Source organism: Zalophus californianus, chromosome 14 (genome assembly GCF_009762305.2).
Source record: "Zalophus californianus isolate mZalCal1 chromosome 14, mZalCal1.pri.v2, whole genome shotgun sequence".
NCBI lineage: Eukaryota > Metazoa > Chordata > Mammalia > Carnivora > Otariidae > Zalophus > Zalophus californianus.
In genome coordinates this window covers 20,120,875-20,139,352 of record NC_045608.1, presented here as the reverse complement: position 1 = coordinate 20,139,352, position 18,478 = coordinate 20,120,875, and the positions used below count along the sequence as shown (strand labels likewise).

The window sequence follows — 18,478 nt, the reverse complement described above, 5'->3', positions numbered from 1 at the left end:
ATGGAGGAGGGGTATGGGCAGCAGCATGGGGAAAGCTGGGAAGGTCCCTCTGGATGATCATTCCTCAGTCCTAGGATGCATGTGCAAGAGCTGGGGGTCAGCCTGGAGAGTGTGGCCTCCCCTAGTGTGCATTTCCACTGCTCCCGAAGCCTTGAACAGCCTACCATCACCCCAGCCCAGCGCTCTGGGCTCTCAGCTGTGACTGCTTTGACACATTGCCCTCTGGCTCCAACTTGCCCTCTGGTGCCCTCAGCACCAGACCAGAGAATACAGCTTCATAAAGTCATTTGTGCTGTGAACCTTCTTCTGCTCTCCACCAGGATGGGACTTTACAAGTCCTATTCCTTGTGCATGGAAAAGGACACCCCCCCTCCCGAGTTTCATCCACCCGGATTAATTCAGAAAAGCTGGAGTCCGCAAACATGCACAGGCACACCCCCTTCCCTTTGCTTCTCTGGTCCCGTTTACTTTCTGCATTGGAGCTCAGCTCTGCGACCTCAGCGGCAGCCTTGACTGTGACTGGGGCCCAGAGGCCGCTGGAAGTGCAACGTTCAACCCCCCGTCTTCCTGTTCAGTACTGCAGAGGTTCTGGTGGCTGTGAGGACATCATTTCCTGACAGTCCCAGGCCCATACCCTCAAAATTAGCATCTAGATTTGAGGCTCCCCGGAGCGGGGGCCCTCCTGCTGGAGTGGGCCCCGTGCCCCCAGGGTGGTACCCCCCCAGGGTGGTACTCCCCCAGGGAGGTGGCATTTGCAGGACGGAACCTGCCCTGCCTTGGTTTTACAGGTGACACCAGAGTGCCCCCGTCCCCCGGGGCCAACAGCCTCATGCAAGCAGGGAACACAGGGTGGGGAGGAAGAGAAGCGGTCTGTTTGGGGTCAGTCCATGCTAACTGCCCAGCATTGTTGACTACTTGTGAACCTTCAGGATCAAGTTCCTGTGGTGTGATTAATAGTGGTGTTCAGATTCCTGCTGGGAAAGGGCCTCTGGTCCCTAGGGAGGCCGTTGAGCCTAATCAAACTGCCTCCCCACTGGAGGGAAGCATCCGGGCTCACTGGCTGTCACCTTGACACAGTAGCACGTGGAGCCTGGCGGCCGTCACCTGCTCCAGTATCTCTCTTGAGTGTTAACCCCACGGTGGTCCTTTCCGAAGCAGCTGACGTGCCCTTCACACCCCCACCAATACTACTTTCTTAACACCCCCCCCCCCCGCAGAGCTTTGCACTGTGTGAGTGGCAGCCCCCAAAGGTACCGCTCCTCATCCTGGGCACCTGTGTTACCTCAGAAGCTAAAGGTCCTGCTGGTGTGATTAAGAATCTGGAGATGCAGAGAATATTCTGGATCACCCCAGTGCCATCACAAGACTGCTTATCAGAGAGGCAGAGGAAGATGATTCACATTGAGACGAGGTGACGTGGAGGCAGAGATGAGTGACAGGGCCACAAGTCAGGGCCACCGGATGCCTAAGGAGGTGAGGGATGGATTCTACCCTGGAGCCTCGGGAGGGAGTGCCGCTCTGGTGATGCAGGGGTTGGGGTCCAGTGAAGCTGATTTTCGACTTGGGCGTCCAGAGTGTGAGAGAATGCAGTTCTGTCGTTTCGAGCCACCACACCAAGTCTGTGGCAGCTTATTAGAGTAGCCACGGGAGACTAACACGCCCGCCTCGCAAGCAATGTGTGTGTCCTGGCGGGGCCCTAAGAGCACAGGTGGGGCCCTACCACCGCCACCAAGAAGCCCTGCATGCTTGCAGGGGTGCTGGCAATTCATCCTGGGGCAAAGGGGAGCTTTGAAGCAGGGGACTGACTGGATCGGACTCTCATGAGAAAGGTCACTGGCTCCCGAATGGATGAGAAGCAGGGCAACGGGAGGGGGACGTCCCTGTCCCCCCACCCCTGGGCCCTTCTGAGGAGACTGGGGAGGGCAGGGTGTACTATTGACACTTCGCAGCCGGGCTGAGGAGGAAGAAGATTGTCTGGATCTTTTCTCAATGCGTCTGTTGAATCTGGGAAGCTTAAGGTAAACGTTCTCAGGGCTTCGAGACTGGAAAAGCACATTTCCTCTCCGTTTACTTTCGACGTCCGCACCTGAAACGAGCTGTCTTTCTCCTGGGAATAAAATCCCAGGCCCCCTGGGCAGGGGGAGGGGGAGGGGGAGACAAGCAGCCCCCACCTCCCATGCGGGGGTGAAAAGGCACTGTGTATGTCTTCCCTCCGACCAGCCCACCGGGGCTCCTGTGGTAGTGGAGGCACGTAGGCCCCGGGCTCGGCTCACACCTCTCTGACTCACTGCCGTGGAAACGGGGCCTGGGGACTTGACTTCTTGGAACCTGTGTCTTCTTTGACATGGAGAGGAAAAGGCAATTATGTAAAGGCCTGGCATATTGTGGGGGCCCCCAGAACGTGGGGTTTGGCGAGTGTCCCAAGAGGACAAATGGCCTCTCCTGGAGGTCCCTGTGCCAGCCATGGAGGTGAGGCCTGAACGTGTGACCAGAGTTCAAGAGGCTGCCAGACCGCGTGCTTGGTGCCTGGCCTCTTACTCCAGCCCGGCCTCCAGCCGGCCACAGGGCCTTGTCCACGGCACCTGCCGCCCTGAGCCGACGTCCTCTGTATTATGTGCACACCACTATCTCTGCTTACCCCAGTGTGGGCCCCAAGGGCTCCTGGGATACTAATATAGGCAGAGGAATTTTCTAGAGTGCACGGAGCTCTCTGTACCCAAGGAAGAAAGCACTCTCGCCTTGGGTCCGGGGTGGCTGGTGCGTCGGATGTGGGGAAATGTGTGGAAGGGTAGTGATCAGAAGGTAGCAACGACGTGTGTGCCCGGGAAGGAGGCAGAAAGTAAATCCATCTCTGTGTGTGTTGCCTCCTGCCACCTAATGCTACAATCTGCTTGAGCATTTCCACTGCCATCTGTCAGCAGCCCGAAAATGTATGGCCTTATTCTGTCCTGTTGCCTGTGTTTACATCTGGTTAACAAGACTTAGCACGGAGGTAAATCTCAGGGGGAGGTTGCTGGCAGCAGGGCCCGATGGTCCTCACAAACCGCATTTTATACTGAGCCTTTGATTATTTACATTGAAAAAATGTGTACGGAGCACTTCCTATCCACCCAGAATGCGAAATACTCTTATCTTACTCGAACCTCATTTTACACCTGTGAAGGTAGGCATTACGCCCATTTTATAGATGAACCTCACAGAGTGGGTCAGGACTTTTTGGTGCGAGGGATAGCAACCGCAACTCAAATTTGGCTTCAGAATAAAAAAGGGAGTTTATTGGCTCGTGGAACTGGCAAGTCTGGTGGTAGCGCTGGTTCCAGGCAAAGCTAGATTCGGGACTCTTGTGACCTCCACACTTCCGTCTGTGGGTTTCACTCTCAGATTTTCTTTACACTAGAACCCCACCTATTCTACATGAAAAGCAGCTTTCATTTCTCACTGATCTTTGCCAAAGAATGGATCATGTCCACAGCCCTGACCCAATCCCTGAGTGCTAGGAGTTTGGAAGGCTCTGATTGGTCAGGTCCGGATGGTGAACCCAGCCCAGCTCTGACCCAATCCCTGATGTCCAGGAGTTGGGAAGGCTGTGATTGGTCGGGTCTGGATGGTGAGACCAGCCCAACCCTGACCCAATTCCTGAGTGCCAAGAGTTTGGAAGGCTCTGATTGGTCGGGTCTGGATGGTGAACCCAGCCCTGACCCAATCCCTGACGGCCAGGAGTTGGGAAGGCTGTGATTGGTCAGCTCTGGATGGTGAACCCAGCCCAGCTCTGACCCAATCCCTGATGTCCAGGAGTTGGGAAGGCTGTGATTGGTCAGCTCTGGATGGTGAACCCAGCCCAGCCCTGACCCAATCCCTGAGTGCCAAGAGTTTGGAAGGCTCTGATTGGTTGGGTCTGGATGGTGAGCCCAGCCCAGCTGCTGCGGCTGGTCAGATCCTAGAAACCCAAGAACTAAGAATAGGGATGCTGCATCTTGCAAGAGGCTCAACAGGGTACTTTTGGAGGAGAGTGTTACAAATAGCGGCCATCCACTAGAGACCCAGGTTAGGTGGCCTGGGTGTCACACGGGAACACAGCCCATACTTTAACTTGGAGCTGGCTGGTTTCAAAGGCCTTGTCACTTGAGTGGGCAGTGACTCTTGTCCCCAGCTACACATTAGAATCAGGGCAGGAAATGAGTTAAAACAAATACGGAGATCCGGGCCCCACCCCCTGAACAAAGAAATGCAATGCTTTGGGGGAGGGCGGGGTGTGGGCATCAGTATTTCTCAGAACACCCCAGGTGACTGTATTGTGCAAAGTCTAGAACTGGTGGATTAGGTCTCCTTTCCCCTCCCTGGCTATATGCTATAGGCCATTCAACATTACAAGCGTAACCCAGAACCCAATCTGGGCGAATGCAGGGGGATAGTGAGCAGGTGCCCGGGGGCCCTGGTACGTGACCTTGTGCAGTCTGGGCTTGAAGATGGTGCAGGCTGTGTCAGAATGGAAGCAGGCTTCTCATCTGAAGTGGGGCGGGCACACTGGCTCCCCTTTCTCACCTTGAGCATCCTTAGCTGTAGCGTGTAAATTATTTTAGCAATTGCCTAGTTGGCAATGCACACTTTAGGAGAGCGAGAACCATCTCAGCCCTGGGCAAGTGGTGCTCCTCCCTTCCGCTTGCTGAGGGAGCCCAGCCAGGACTGCGGCTGGAAGCGGGCTTGCTGGGAAAACACCAGGCAGCCCGGCTGCTCCTGGGTCTCCAGGCCACCCATGTCACCTACCTCTCTTTAAAAGGGAAAATTTCAAAACGTACCTACTGAGGCACCTGCTTCTTCCCCTGTAGTGAGGCAGTGGAAGGAGCCGCCAGCTCCCCTGGCCACCTCCACCACTGATCACATTGGCTGACCCACCTCCTCCTTCCCGCTCTGCCTCACCTGCTCAGAACCACTACAGGGGAAAGGGGACCCTCGCTGCTGCTGTATGTACCAGGCACCATCTCTGCAGTGGGGCCCAGAGAGTCTCCCAGAAGCTCCGTGACTTGCCCAAGGTTGTGTGGGAGCCAGCTCCTGGCACGGAGTCCCGAGTCCCCCCCAGCTTTCCCGCAGCCACGGTCCTCACTCTCTGCCCCGTGTGCCACTTAAGAGTTCCTTAACGTTCCATAGATCTGCTCCTGTTAGCCCACACCAGTTATCTGAGAACCGCGTTTTTGCCTCACTCACCATATACACCAGCGCTTGTAGGGCCCCGCCCATCTCTGCGACACGATCAAAACTTCCAGCGGCTCCGGCCAGGTGCCCCCTCTTCCCCAAGAGACCACTAGTGCAGTTCACTCTGGTTTTCAGCAAGGTCCTTTATTTAATCTCCTGTTCCCCCAAGCACGGCACATGAGCTCAGGTAGCCGGGTACCCGTGTGGGCTGTGGGCTTTGTAAACGGCGAGCAGTCAGTATGTATAGAAATCATGCACCTCGGTGATTCTTTGACAAGATACTTAATGAGTAAAAAGATTTCAGGTGTGTTGGAAACTGCTGCCCTGTCCTGCATTCTGCTCACGGAGAAAGATCGGTGCAGAGATTTTACCCAAATGGAGACAGGTTTTCTTTGCTCACTGGCCAGTAATAGGGCCTCTCGGGTCATGGTCACTTCTGACGGCCGCTCCTCCCGGCCACTCCGACGGAACTCCGGACCTGTATGTGTGACCAGCTGTACATCCCACGCAGCTCCATGGCTTTACAAATTGGACACTGCCCATAATACGATTCAGAAAAGGCATCTCTAGGACGGCTGGAAGCTACTCTTGCACACCTCAGCTCACAGGAGAATGTTTCCAGAATTTGTGCCTCCAGCTGGCCACGTCCTCCCCAGGAAACCAGAAAGCCAGCTCCGCCGCTGTGGGTCTTTTGGGTTTGTAGGTCTTCCCAAAGGCCTCACTCACACCCCTGGCTTAGGTCGCCGTCACCTGGCGTGCACCCCTGCGCAATGACAAAGTCACGGGGCCAACACCTCCACTGTCTCGGAGTCCAGCACTTGAACATTTATGTACAGACAAATAAATGGAAAATCAGAGGCAACAGAACTCCAAAGCAAAACAGACACTTTTTTGGTCAGATTGACGATTCCAGTCTTGCCAGAGGAAGGCGATGCTGGAATGTCACTGGCTGAGCGCGCGGTCTCACCGCACCACAGCTCGGACCAGCCAGCCTGCTGGTCTGAACGCTCATCGCCGTGGACTCGGAAGCAGCTGCATGGGGAATCTTCCTGGCCCAGTTTGGCAGTAGGGCTTCTGTCGGCAGTGAGGTGACTGGATCACACGTTCGGCAGCTGATCCGTGGGAGCCCCGACTTGGCTCTCGAGGACACCAGCCTCGGGCTTGGAAGGAAAGCCGTGTTTACAGAGGAGCCAGCCAGATGCTCCCCGCCTTCAGGGACCTGATGGGGTTTGGGAGTGAGGTGAGCGATGGTGACAAGTCCGCTCAGGCCCAGCCGTGCGCACTGCCCCTGACTAGGTCCACCCTGCCTGTGAAGCCAGCCGGGTGTGGGGACTGCAGACTCTCCCCCTGCCCCGGGCTGACTGATGGGTCCCCTGTGTGACCGTGACAGCCACAGAGGCCAAGGTCTCTAGCTCTCTGGTTTGCAGTTTTTTGTTTTGTTTCGCGTGTTTTTCTTTTAAGATGACCACAAGGAATTTTTACGTGATTACATTCAAACAGATAACCGCTTGGTTACCCTATTCCAGAGCACTGAAAAAACCAGGTATGCAACATGGCACAGACGACAGTCACACCAAGGGCACTGAGCCCCCGGTCACAAAGCAAAGTAACACGCTATTAAGCAGAAAGGAATCGCAGAAGCAAATGACTAGAAGGGAAAAAAAGAAAAATCTAAGGAGATACAAGCTGAAAATTTCCCATTTACAATAACCAAAGGAAAGAGGGACCCCACGTGACCTCAAAATCCCAAATAAGAACTTTCTGGTGAGGCAGGTTTTGGAGCATGGAATCACAGCACGGGTGGGGGCTGGACTGTACCCCAGTCTGCCCAGGCTGACCCGCGGCCACTGTCGCCGACTCCAGCATCGGAAATGTTCTCATCGTCCTGGAGCAAAGATGAAATCCAGGGCCTGCCGTTCGGCTGCTGCCACATTGGGATGCCACAAATCCACCATAAAAACCACCCGTGGTCCATCCTCCGCTGAACCTGGGGCGGGGGGAGGGGGGTGCGAGAGAGGAGAGGTTGGAACTGGCCTGGAGCCAGGACCCACGCAGCGCTGGCCCCCACAGTTAGCTTTCGGGGCAGGGACCCATCCTGTCCCCTGGTATGGATCGGAACGTATGAAAGGAGAGGGGCAGGAGGAGGCAGGGTGAGTAAGTGGTGGGCAGAGCACAGAGGATTTTTAGGGCAGTGGAGCTATTCCGTATGGTCTTGTCAGGGTGGATCCGCATCACTATACATTTGTCAAAACCCACAGAACATACAGTGCCAAGAGTGAACCCTGACAGAGACTACAGAGTTGAATTAATAATGTGTCAATATTGGCTCTTCACTTATAACAAATGCACCACACTAAAGTAAGATGGTAACAAAAGGGGAAATTGTGTGTGTGTCGGGGGCAGGGGGGTGGTATACACTTTCTGCTCAATTTTTCTGGAAACCTAACTAAAAAATAAAGTCTATAACTTAAAAACAAAACAAAACAAAAAGGCAGCCACTCACCTTCGTGGAATGCAGTGTGCAGGAAAGAGTCGTCAAAGAGGAGGCAGCGTCCTTCTGCCCAACACTGGGGCTCTCCCCCCACCACCAGCTCACAGCCACTTGGAGTTTTGAGACCTTTGGGGGGAAAAGCAAAGAGAATGAAGGCAGGTGGCATGGGGGATGGCCTGTTTTGGTGTGAATTCTCAATTTCTGAAGGGCCCGACCTTCTGCCTCACCCCTCGGAGCCCCGTTTGGGGTGGGGTGGGGGTGCTTCGACAGAGCAAATACAGGCTGACCATACTGAGCTCCGGGGGAAAATGCATTTTTCCATTGGCTTAATCTGTTCTGGGTCACCGGCTGCTCAGTGAAGGCTTGCACTGCACTTCTGAGACTCCTGAAGCCCATCTGTGGACCGCCCGTGTTAATCGAGGAAGGCCAGGTTCATAACCCGCCTGGCCCAATAAACTATTACAGTCCTGTCTCCAGGGCTGTTTTGGTTGAGATGAAACCGTGCCCTCCTCTTTGGGTTCCAAGCTTTAAATCCATGTTGGGGCCTGAGGATGGCATGTTCTTAGTCTAAGCTCCTCTGGCCGCCCTCTGAGACACTGCAGGTCACCCCTAAGGCCATGCCTGAGCTCCACGGGGAAAGAGGCCCACACCTTCATAAGGAGCCATCTGCTCACAACGGCAAGCCCATAAGGTGCCAAGTTTGGGCACATAACCGCAGAAAGTGGGCCTGGCTGAAATGCTGCTGTGTGTCCACTCTCACATCCCTGTCTCCCACCCCAGGATCTGAGGGAACACCCGGCCCCTGTCACTGCCTGGGCATCTGTAAATGGAGGCACCACCACAGCCGTCGAACAGATTCCCAGGGGGTTGGGTGGGCCCCACGGCTCTCAGGAAGGATGCAACGGGAGGAAGCGGGGCCCTGGCAGAGGGAGTGGAATCGTGGTGGTCTTGCCCATCTTCGGGAACTACGGGCACAACCATGACGCAGGACCAGCCGGCACTGCCCCCCCTCCAACTGACTCCTTAGGACGAATATGAAACAGAGTTCTCGCGAACAGAGCATTTTCACGCGGTCCTTGAACTAGAAATGGACAGCTCCCGGAAGCACGTGTGCAGGAGGAACTCACACGGAAGAGTGGCAAGGACAGGGGACTTGGGGTGCCACGGGACTCAGGGCAAGTCACTTCACCCCTTGGAGCCTGTAAAGGGGAACCCACCTTCGGGGCTACGTGACCACTGTCCTTGCCACCAAGAGCATACAGACTGCCTGAGTGCAGATTTGGGCTAAATCGGCCCTTTTCAGACCTCCCTTCACCCCCTCTCCAGATGGAGTGGCTGAGATTCAGAGAAGTGACATGACGTGCCCGAAGTCTGCTATTCAGTCCTGGTGGGGACCTGAGGTCTGAATCCAAATCCAGCCGGCTCCACAGAATGGACTCTAGTGACACTGGACAGTATGACAGTAGTCGTGGCACGAAAGTGATTGTCCATTCTTGTAGTTAAGGTTTCCACTCTGACTAGGACATCTCACTGAATCAGGCGAGAAGGAGCATTCTGACTCTGGAACCACGATCTCCCATCTCCCGCTACGGGTAACAAAGAGCTGGGGAGGGGGGTGGGGTTAGGGCTGCGATGGGCCCGGAGGGACGGGGAGAGAGCCCTCACTGACCAGTTCGGGTGGATGAGTCCGTTAGGACTCGGTGGCTCTCTGCGGGGACCCTCCACCCCAGGGCTCCAGAAAGCAGCTCTCCTTTCTCTGGGCCACTAAATGATTCATAACCGTGCACCACAGCACAACAGAAAAATGGTCTGGTCTGCTGGCTTGACAGCCCCCTGCTTACTTTCTTCTGCCTTCCCCTTCCTCATGCCCCAGCCTTCCAGCGGCCCCCCATCCCTGCCTACTGCCCGCACACCAGCTTAGTCGGCAGAGATGATCAATACTCTCCCAGAGAGAGCATTCGGGTGGCTCTTGGGGATGGAGATAGGCCCCATGTCCTCTGGCTGAGGGCTTGCTGTTTGTCCCCACCAACCAACCAACGAGGCAGGCCAAGGGTGCAGAAAGGGCTCCGTGCGCCACTGGCCCCCACCTCGGGAGGCCGGAGGCTGGCACACGGGTGGGCAAGGTGGACACAAGTGGCTCCGCCAGTCCCACGCAGCTAGGCGGCCCAGAAACCCAACACCATGCACATGAAAGGCAAGGCGAGTCTGTGCTTCTTGAGCAAGAATTTGCTGAATATGCTCATGCATTTTCATCTACCCTTTCCTGAGGGTTGGCCATGTGGAAGGACATCTGCCTCCCCAGTCAATCTGCCTCGTGAGTGTCGGAGGTCGCTTACTGGAGGTCTGTGGCCGTGCGGTCGGGATGTCCCAGCCCTGTGGCCAGAGCTGTCCCACGGCGCTACGTGGGGTCCAGACCGAGTGACGCCACCTCTAGAGGTGGCTCAGAGTGGTCCCTGGACCACCAATGAATGGACTGGGGGGCTGGGGTTTCAGGTGTCTGGGGGGACAGCTCCATGAGTCACAGCTCAGATGGAAGGCAGCAAAAGGGGACAAAGGTTGGCAATTCAAGAGCACGGCTCAGGAACTGCGGGTGCCTCCTGCACTCCGGCCAGGTAGACTGGCCCAGGCGTGGCTGCCAGGGACATACCAGGCTCACTTCCTCTCTGGCAACACCCAAGGTCACGGGGGTCGAACCCACCTTTGTTTCATTCCGGGGTGGACATGTACGTGCGCATGACAGTGGAAAGAAGGAAACGCTGAGCAAACCCAACCAGGGCACTTGCCCCGGCCACGGGGAAGCGGCCACAGTCCAACAGGACTCCTTCCAAGAGAACATGACACGACCCAGTTTTTCTGGTGGCAAGAACTAGCTGGGCGGAGAAGGCAATGACAGGTCATACCGAGGGCCGGTGGGGGCATGGTTTACGCTCAAATGCGCGACAGGCATTCGTGCCCAGGATGCAAAGCCTAGGTCTTCTGCACCACCACCCCTACCCCCCCGCCTTGCTACTCAACACACCTGCCTGGAATTCTACCTCAGTCCGCAGATGCCCTTCCCTCCAGGTCACTCTGAAGCTTTTGAAAAACATCCAAAGAAAACCTTTGAAGAAAGCACAGCACCGCTCCCCATGGCCCACAGCCTCAATCCCAAAGCCGGGCATGGTGGGCTCCCCCCGGCGGCTTGCTCCCACCCTGGGCTTGGCAGCCAGCCACGTCTGGGGCTCGGGGGGAAGGCTCCTCCGCTCCACCCTGGCGGCCCCGGCGGCCCGCCTGCAGCCCTGCACGCTCGGATCTGAGTGGACCCTGGGGCCCTGCACAGCGACCTCACTGAGATCGCTCAGATGGCCACCTCACCCCCTTGATTAATTGGAGTGCCCTTTGCCTGACTGCCCTGTACCTGCCCGTACTCTTCATGTGCTACTTCATATCCTCCAGAGAGCCCCTGGGCACATGCTGTTACCCCATGCTAGAGGCCCAGAGTTTTGGGGTCCCAGCCAAGATCACTCGGCAGATGGGGCCGACAGAGCTGAGTCCGGGGGCGCCTGCTTCCGAAGTCCGATCGTTTCCTACTATTTCCTGAGGGCCCAGGTCTTAGGGATCCTTTCTTAGACGGTCCAGCATGGGTGTCATCACAGAAGCTACTACTAGTTACCACCACTGTATGCCAAGTAACCACAGAAGATACCACTTTATTTAACCCTGTCAGCGATCCTGAGGTGCGGGCTACCTCCCCATTTTACAGATGAGGAAACTGAGGCACAGAGAGACTCCGTTACTTGCCCAGAGTCCCAGGGCTGACCACAGAGGCAGGCCGCCTCCCCTGCCGCCTCTCCCCTGTCCTGCTCTTGAAACACTCAAGGTGTCAACTACTCGAATCTAGTTGTTTTTTAAAACAGTGAAGCCCTCTGTCCACATCTTGTCTTGCTCAGCATCCCTACATGGGGCAGGGGAAGCAGAGGGCTCCAGGGGAAGCGGGGCTGCAAGGCCCGGGGCGTCCGGCTCAGGTCCCCCCAGGCTGCGCTGAGATTCCCCTACAGAACACTCATGAGCCCCTGGCTCCAGCCTAGACCCGGGCTCCTCTGCATGGGCTTTTTCTTCTTCTGTTCTGAAGCCAAGGCAGCCAACGCTGCCAACATCCTGAAGCCGACCTTGCCCGGGCTCTGGGCACGCCCTCCCCACCCCCTCCCCCCAGTCGGGGATGCTAACTGGGGGTGCCAACCCATTATCATGACTCACCAGGAACAAGGCATTCTGGGGAACAAACGTCCCTGTGTACTGAGTTGTGGTGAAGCTGAACTAAAGGGTGAGTACTCCACGTCCGGCTCTGTGTGAGTCAGTGCTTCACAACACACGTCCTCTCATCAGACCCTCCAAGTAACTCCACGGGAGGTGAGCTTTTTAACCTCTCCCTTCTAAATGGGGGCACGGAGGTCCAGGGAGGAAAAATGACTTGCCCCAAGTAACAAGGCCAGCAGGCAGTGGGGCCAGGATGCAAGCACCGCCAAGCTGACTCTGATCCGTTCTCAAAACCACTGCCGCGCACGTTACCAACTGCCCTAGAATCTGAATAAACTCAGCGTTAACACCCAGCATGACTTCACCCTTGATTCAGAAGGAACTGGGGCATGTTTTACAGCCGCCCGATGTCGGTATGAACCTGTGATCGCTGTAATAGCCTCTGACTCTTGAGCTACACTGCCCAATACAGTATCCGCTAGCCACAGGTGCCTCTTTAATTCAGATGAAGTTAAGAATTCCATGTTTTGCCGGTACCAGCCCCATTTCAAGCACTCAATAGTCACCCGTTGCTAGAGGCTACCGTACTTGGACAGTGCGGATGGAGACCATTTCCATCATCGCAGAAAGATCCCCTGGACAGACCTTCTGTCAGATCATACTGCTCACAAGTTCCTTTTTTGACTCAATCCCTGCGGTCAAAACTGTTTGCACGCAATTCATCAATCTTTGACAGAAGTACAGGGCAGCGAGTGAGCGGGCACGATTCTGGCTGCCGGGGCGGCCGTGTCTGGCAGGCTGTGCACTGAAACCCCGACCCCGCGACATACCTAAGTGGCACCGGATGCGGATGTTGGTGGGGCCATAGTGCTCCGTTATCACAGTCCCTGGGCTCAGCACGGAGATGCACGCATTCCCAAAAACATTGTTCCCAATACAGGTCCGAAGGCTTCCGAGCAAGCGGTACGTCCGTGGGCACTTCCTGCAGTTTCTGGGAACGCAAACCCCCTGATTGACCAAGTAAAAGGTGACCCACTCCCCGCTTGGGGTGCTGTTCATTTTCCATCCTTGCGGGAGGCTGCAGTTTGAGAAAGCTTTGTAGAGGGTCTCAAACTCGCACAGGATGGTCTGGAAGTTCCGTTCCAGCAGCTCCACGTCGTGCTTCTGTGCGTCCCGAGAGAAGTAGGGTGTGCTGGGGAGGTCGGGCAGGAAGAAGACCTCGGGCTTCTGGATGGAGGGCCGGCTGTTGAGGTAGCGGCCCTGCTCGCGGATGCCCTTGTGGATGCGGCCCATGCCGGACCAGGAGTACCGCTTGGCGTACTCCTGCAGGTTGTGGTAGAGCTTCTGGTTGAGGCCCTCATTGTGGGCACAGCGCACGCACTCGGGAGACTGGCAGTACACGTACCCGTTCTGCAGCCCGTTGGTGTCTGCGCCCTGCATCAGGGAGTTGACAGACGCGTAGGGCCGGGGCTGCTCACGGCCCACGTGGTAACAGTACCACACGAACAGGACCAGCAGGCAGGCCACGGTGACCACAGCGGTAGTGTCGCAGTCCCGCACCGACTGGATGCCCGTGGCGATGCAGTCCCGCAGGCCGTCCAGCGACCAGCTCCAGGCCACCAGCCACTCGAGCGACATCTTGGGGGAGTTGGCGTTGGCCGGGGGGTGAAGCAAGGTCAGACAGTCAGTCCTTGGGGATCCCAAGGGCACCCACACCATGCAGCTTAGCGTAGGGGGGAAGGGGTGGCTGGGGCCGGAAGAGGCATGACTGCCACTGTTCTTCGGATCCCGCCAAGGGTGGCATTGACCCACATCTGGGCTCACCACCCCGCTCCTGGCAAAAAAGTCACTGTAGGTTGGGCAGAAGGAGCTGCTTTCTGTCACACTAGCAAGTGGGGTCGGTCACCGTGAAATAATTTTCAAACCTGAGATGAGAAAAGAAAGGTAAACCAGCATAAATTTTTATACCTGGAAAGATCCTCAACTGAAATGTAAAATCCCAGATCCTTCTGGAAGGTCCTTGTGGGTAGGGGACACACTTCTCAATCTTGGGTGTTCTCTCCCCATTTTACCACACACCCCCCACCCCAGTTTCCCAAAAGGCCAGTGGTGAGTAATTTGCATTCAGTACTGACAATTACATAAGCCCCACCTATTCTGTGTCACCCTTAAGGAGTGCGATCAGCCCCATTTTACAGGTGCGGAAACCGAGACCCTGAGAGGTCCTATACCTCACCCAAGTTCAGGCGGCCAGGGCAGGGACACACACCCCAGCTGACTGCAGGGGTGATAACTATCATTAGTAGGCATTTCATAACTACTTGTTCTCCTTAAGTCTCTGAACCTTTACAGAGAGCTATGGATTCAAAAACATCTTAAAAATGGCAGAGAAGGGGCATGTGGCTGGCTTAGTCAGTGGGGTGAGCGACTCTCAATCTCGGGGTCAAGAGCTCGAGCCCCAGGTTGGGCATACAGATGACTTAAAATAAATAAAAGATTCCTAAAAAATGGCAAAGGAACCATAAAACTGAACGTTCCCCATTTTACTTTCTCTTTCACTTCGCTTCATCATTCTTACTTAATCTCTCTTGCCCTGCTGACACAGGCTGGGTTTAACTCAAGCTGGAAGGGGAGGTGGGCTCTTGGGGGTTGCCCCCATGGCAGACACAGGGCATTTTCTGTCTATCCTCTCGGGAGACTACTCACTGGTCTCACCCACAGGTTAGGAGAAGAAGTGATGGGGGAGAATGGAAACAGAAGCCCACTCAGGTGTCTTGTCTCCAGAACAGACAGGAACGCTGTGCCAAGTCTCCTGCCAATGGTTTAGGCCAGTGTCTGGCACCCTGGTTACCCTAATAACCTAAAAGTATGATCAGAGCCCAGTAGCCATGTTGCCCGTGTCTACAAAACCCTAGCTGTGTTTCCCAGCTGAGACCCTTTGTCCAGCCTGGTTTTTCTGAGAACAGCCAGATCTACAATCTCCCACAAGCCTAACACACTCCCTCAGCTCAAGGGGCCGAATAATTCAGAAAAACCGTTTTGTGTGCTACCTTCTCTCTTGGGAACAGAAGGCAACTGAAAAACCGGGAAAGCTGTCCCCTCTCCTTTCTCTGGGGACTACATTTGGCCAGAAAATTCTTGGGAGGTGGCAGAGAGGCCAAGAACCCAAACTGGAGGAGGGCTGGACCGTGGGCAGGACACTTCCCCTCCGTCTCAGTTCCTTCATCTCCAAGATGTGGTCATACTCATCTCCCGGGATGTGGCATGATGACAGATGCAAACCACTTAGGATGTCACAGCGAACATTTAACATGTGCTTAGATGTGTGGCACCCCATGTTGATCAGCCAGCAAAGCAAAGGCGGGGCACTGGGGACAGGTATCTCAGGACTAGGGACCCTAAAGGCAAATTCTGGACACTCTCATTGCCACGCATCTAAACTGACTTTTATTTGTCCCCAGACTTGCAAGGCTAAAAATGAAAGAGAAACCTTAGGTGCTCATTAACTGCCTACTTGCATCTTCCCAGCTTAGGTCAAATTAAGAATCATTTGACTATAATGTTTAGCAAGTCAAAAACACACATGCTAAATATTTATGGCCGTTTTTATGTTTCTAGGAAAAATACAAAAGTGGGGAGGCTAGCAGCTCAATTTTTTTTTTCTCACACATTCTCAATTTCTTCACAGATCTGGGCCCCACTGGATGGAAACAGACCCCTCTGTGCTCCTGGTTCTCTCCTAGCCATACCATAATTGGCACATATTCCCTCGAAAGGGGAAAGCAAAGAAAATGCAAAGAAAATGCAAAGAAAATTCGGGATGATTTTCTAGTGTTTTGTTTGTAAGCCTGTCTCCCAACCAGAACCCCGGGATTCCTGAAATCAGTGTGAAACTGTCATCTGCGTGATAAACAAGCGCTTTTACTAAAAGGATTCCTTTCCCCCTACTCCCTGAGCTCAACCTCTAATTGGAACTTTTAAACTCAGTCTCTCAGGAGAAGAGGTTTCTCTTCCATGAGAAGTGAGATGGTGATAACTTAACAAACACCTGTTAAGTGTCAGTCCCCATCAGCTCTGCTAAACGCTTCACTCAAGCACAATGAAAACCTGGAAGGGCGGATGATGAGGGGATCTCTACCTGCTCACCCCCCTCCTGGGGGAAGCCTCATTCTAGTTCTAGGCAACGTCAGCTGTGAGCACTCTCTAGGCTGAGCTATAAACAAAAGGTAGCAAAAGATCCTGATGCCCTGAACCCAGCTTTGGATCCTGTTCCCATAAAGGGCACTGACAGTCAAAGTTAGGGCTTTTCTTACCTGCCGCTTCCTTTTAGCCAAAATACACTGGGTAGACCCCTGAGCCCAGAGGTGGATTTAAGAGCTCAAGGCTGAAATGTGACACTATAAAAACCCATACATTTGTTGGAGGGTGACTGGCAGCTTATTAAGTACTGGTTCCAACATTTGACCCTCACAGCACCCAGGGACAACCACCAACGCTCCAGTGGTAAGGGGATGGATTCTCTCCCCCTCCCCAGTTCCTGGCTCAGGGACCGCAGTAACCTCCAGTTTCCTTCACACATCTGATCATTTGCATCTATTTCATGTCTGTCCTCCTTAGGGACAGGGACCTGTCACTGCAGTTCTGCCCTTTAATAACTCAGATCCTAAAGGTCAGTCAGCTCTGGGGAATAGGGTCCATATGCGTGGCCAATTGGTGAGCAAGTCCAGTGAAATATAACTTTGGATACGATGAATATCTGGGGGACACACTCAGCTCTAACCCGGCTAATGCCATTCACCTTACAATCCAAGAGGCTGACCAGTGCTAAAGAGCTTCTGATCACTCTCAGGGTGTGGCCAGGCCGCCCTAGAAGTCCTCCCTAGGAACAGGGCAGAGCAGGACAAGGTGTGTGATGCAGGTCACCCTCTCCACCCAGGACCCAGTGAACTGCCCTAGGACCAGCCCGCCTCCCATGGGAAACTGGAGACCACCCCTCCTCACTTTCTGGGCCAGCTTTTTCAGCATCCACCCACTCCGGAGATGCCGAAAGTGGTGGGGCAGCGGACGGGTTAACACAGATGGTGACCACCAGGAGGTCAGGGGAGGAGGGGGATGGGACCACGGAAAGGTGAACATTGACGGGAAAAGTGGGCAATCAGCTAAAGATTAGGGAAGGTGGCTTATGGTGATAGCTCATGGGACGGGGGAGGAGGGTCACCTCGGGAAATATGGGAAGTGGGTGACGCTCAGGGCTGGGGGGAGGGGGAGAGCAGGCAAGGAAAAGGAGCGGGGAGGAGGGTCACGAAGAGGGTGGGGGCGCCGCGATGAGGAAGGGGCTACGAGGAGGGTGCTAAGTGGTGATCACAGCCCGCCGCCAACACAGCCCCGGCGGCGGCGCTCTGCACGTAGCGAGCACCGGGCGGCGGGGCCCCTTGGCCCGGCCGAGATGCGGGGCGCGGGCTTGAGCCGGCGTCCCCGAGCATCCTCCAGCGGCCGCGCCGCCACCAGGCGTGGGGAGCTTGGGCCTGCAGCCGTCCGGCCCCCGCCTCCTTCCCCTCTCCCGGGGGGGGGGGGTAGCCGCTCGGCCGCGCCGTCTCCCCCGCCACCCCCCGCAGCCCCCTGGAGACGCCGCTTACCTGCGCCCGGGCGCGCGGGCGGCGGGGGCGGACGCTGGGGCCGGGCCGACGCCGCCGCCCGAGGGCGCGGACGCGCAGACGCCCCCTGCCCGCGCCGCGGGGCCACCGCCCGGCCCACGCCGCGGGAGCCCGAGCGGGAGCCCGAGCGGGAGCCGAGCCGGTGCCCCCACCGGTGCCGACGCCGCGCTGCGCTCCGCGAGGCCGCGCGGACCACAACTCCCACAATGCCGCGCGCGGCGGGGCTGGCGCGGGGAGGGGGCGCGGGCGGAGGGCGGGGCGGGGCCGGCGCGGGGGCGGGGCGGGGCTCGGACCCCAGGAGCGTAGTGGGCGGGCCGCGTGCGGGGCGGCTCCCGTGGCCTTGCGGGAGCCGCGGTGTCCGGAGCCCCCGGGACGCACTGCCCGGCGGGTCCGGGGGCGGAGCGCGCGGGCGGGCGGGCGTTCATTCATTCGCTCTGCGTTCCTCCTTCGGTGCCCCTCTGCTCCCCCGCACCCGGTCTCTGTCCCTGCTCCGGCTCTCCTTCCTACACTTCCTTCCATTCTCTTTCACTTTCCTTCCCTCTTCTTTCCTCCTTCACTTCCTCTCGCCCCGACACCCTTCTTCCTTTTATTTATTGATTCACCGCGCACTTAGAAGGCCGCTCAGGCACTTGGAATGAAACTGTAAATCAAACAGGATCCCTAGTGTCATGGAAAACTCCTTGGTTTAGTAGGAGCGACTGTTGAGCAGCCTGTCTGTGCCTGGCCCCTGTGCTCCTTGGGGAGCGGTGCACACGCGGCCCCTCCCCGCGTGGAGCCACAGTCTGGCCAGGAGTCCAGGGTGCCCGAGTAATCACAGGAGTAAAGGCACCATCACCTGGCACGCAAAGTAATAGAAGAGAAAGTACGGGGCAGGGTGAACGCTCGGAGCAAGAGGGCATGTGATGGG

The 18,478-nt window shown here is 56.1% G+C and overlaps 1 protein-coding gene across 3 annotated transcripts; it reads right to left on the bottom strand.

The window, feature by feature from the left end:
• Window positions 1-5,313: 5,313 nt before the first annotated feature.
• Window positions 5,314-17,648, bottom strand: ASPHD2 (aspartate beta-hydroxylase domain containing 2). Of its 3 annotated transcripts, XM_027575148.2 has the most exons (5): window positions 17,554-17,648; window positions 12,748-13,842; window positions 7,694-7,807; window positions 7,029-7,177; window positions 5,314-6,409 (listed from the first exon to the last, which is right to left on the bottom strand). In XM_027575148.2, exons 2-4 carry the CDS (start codon window positions 13,634-13,636, stop codon window positions 7,068-7,070), a joined length of 1,113 nt encoding a protein of 370 aa, XP_027430949.1. In that variant the 5' UTR covers window positions 13,637-13,842; window positions 17,554-17,648; the 3' UTR covers window positions 5,314-6,409; window positions 7,029-7,067. The 3 variants fall into 3 exon arrangements, with proteins under 3 accessions (XP_027430949.1, XP_027430948.1, XP_027430950.1); XM_027575147.2 differs by having other exon boundaries at window positions 5,314-7,177; XM_027575149.2 differs by lacking the exon at window positions 7,029-7,177.
• Window positions 17,649-18,478: the final 830 nt, after the last annotated feature.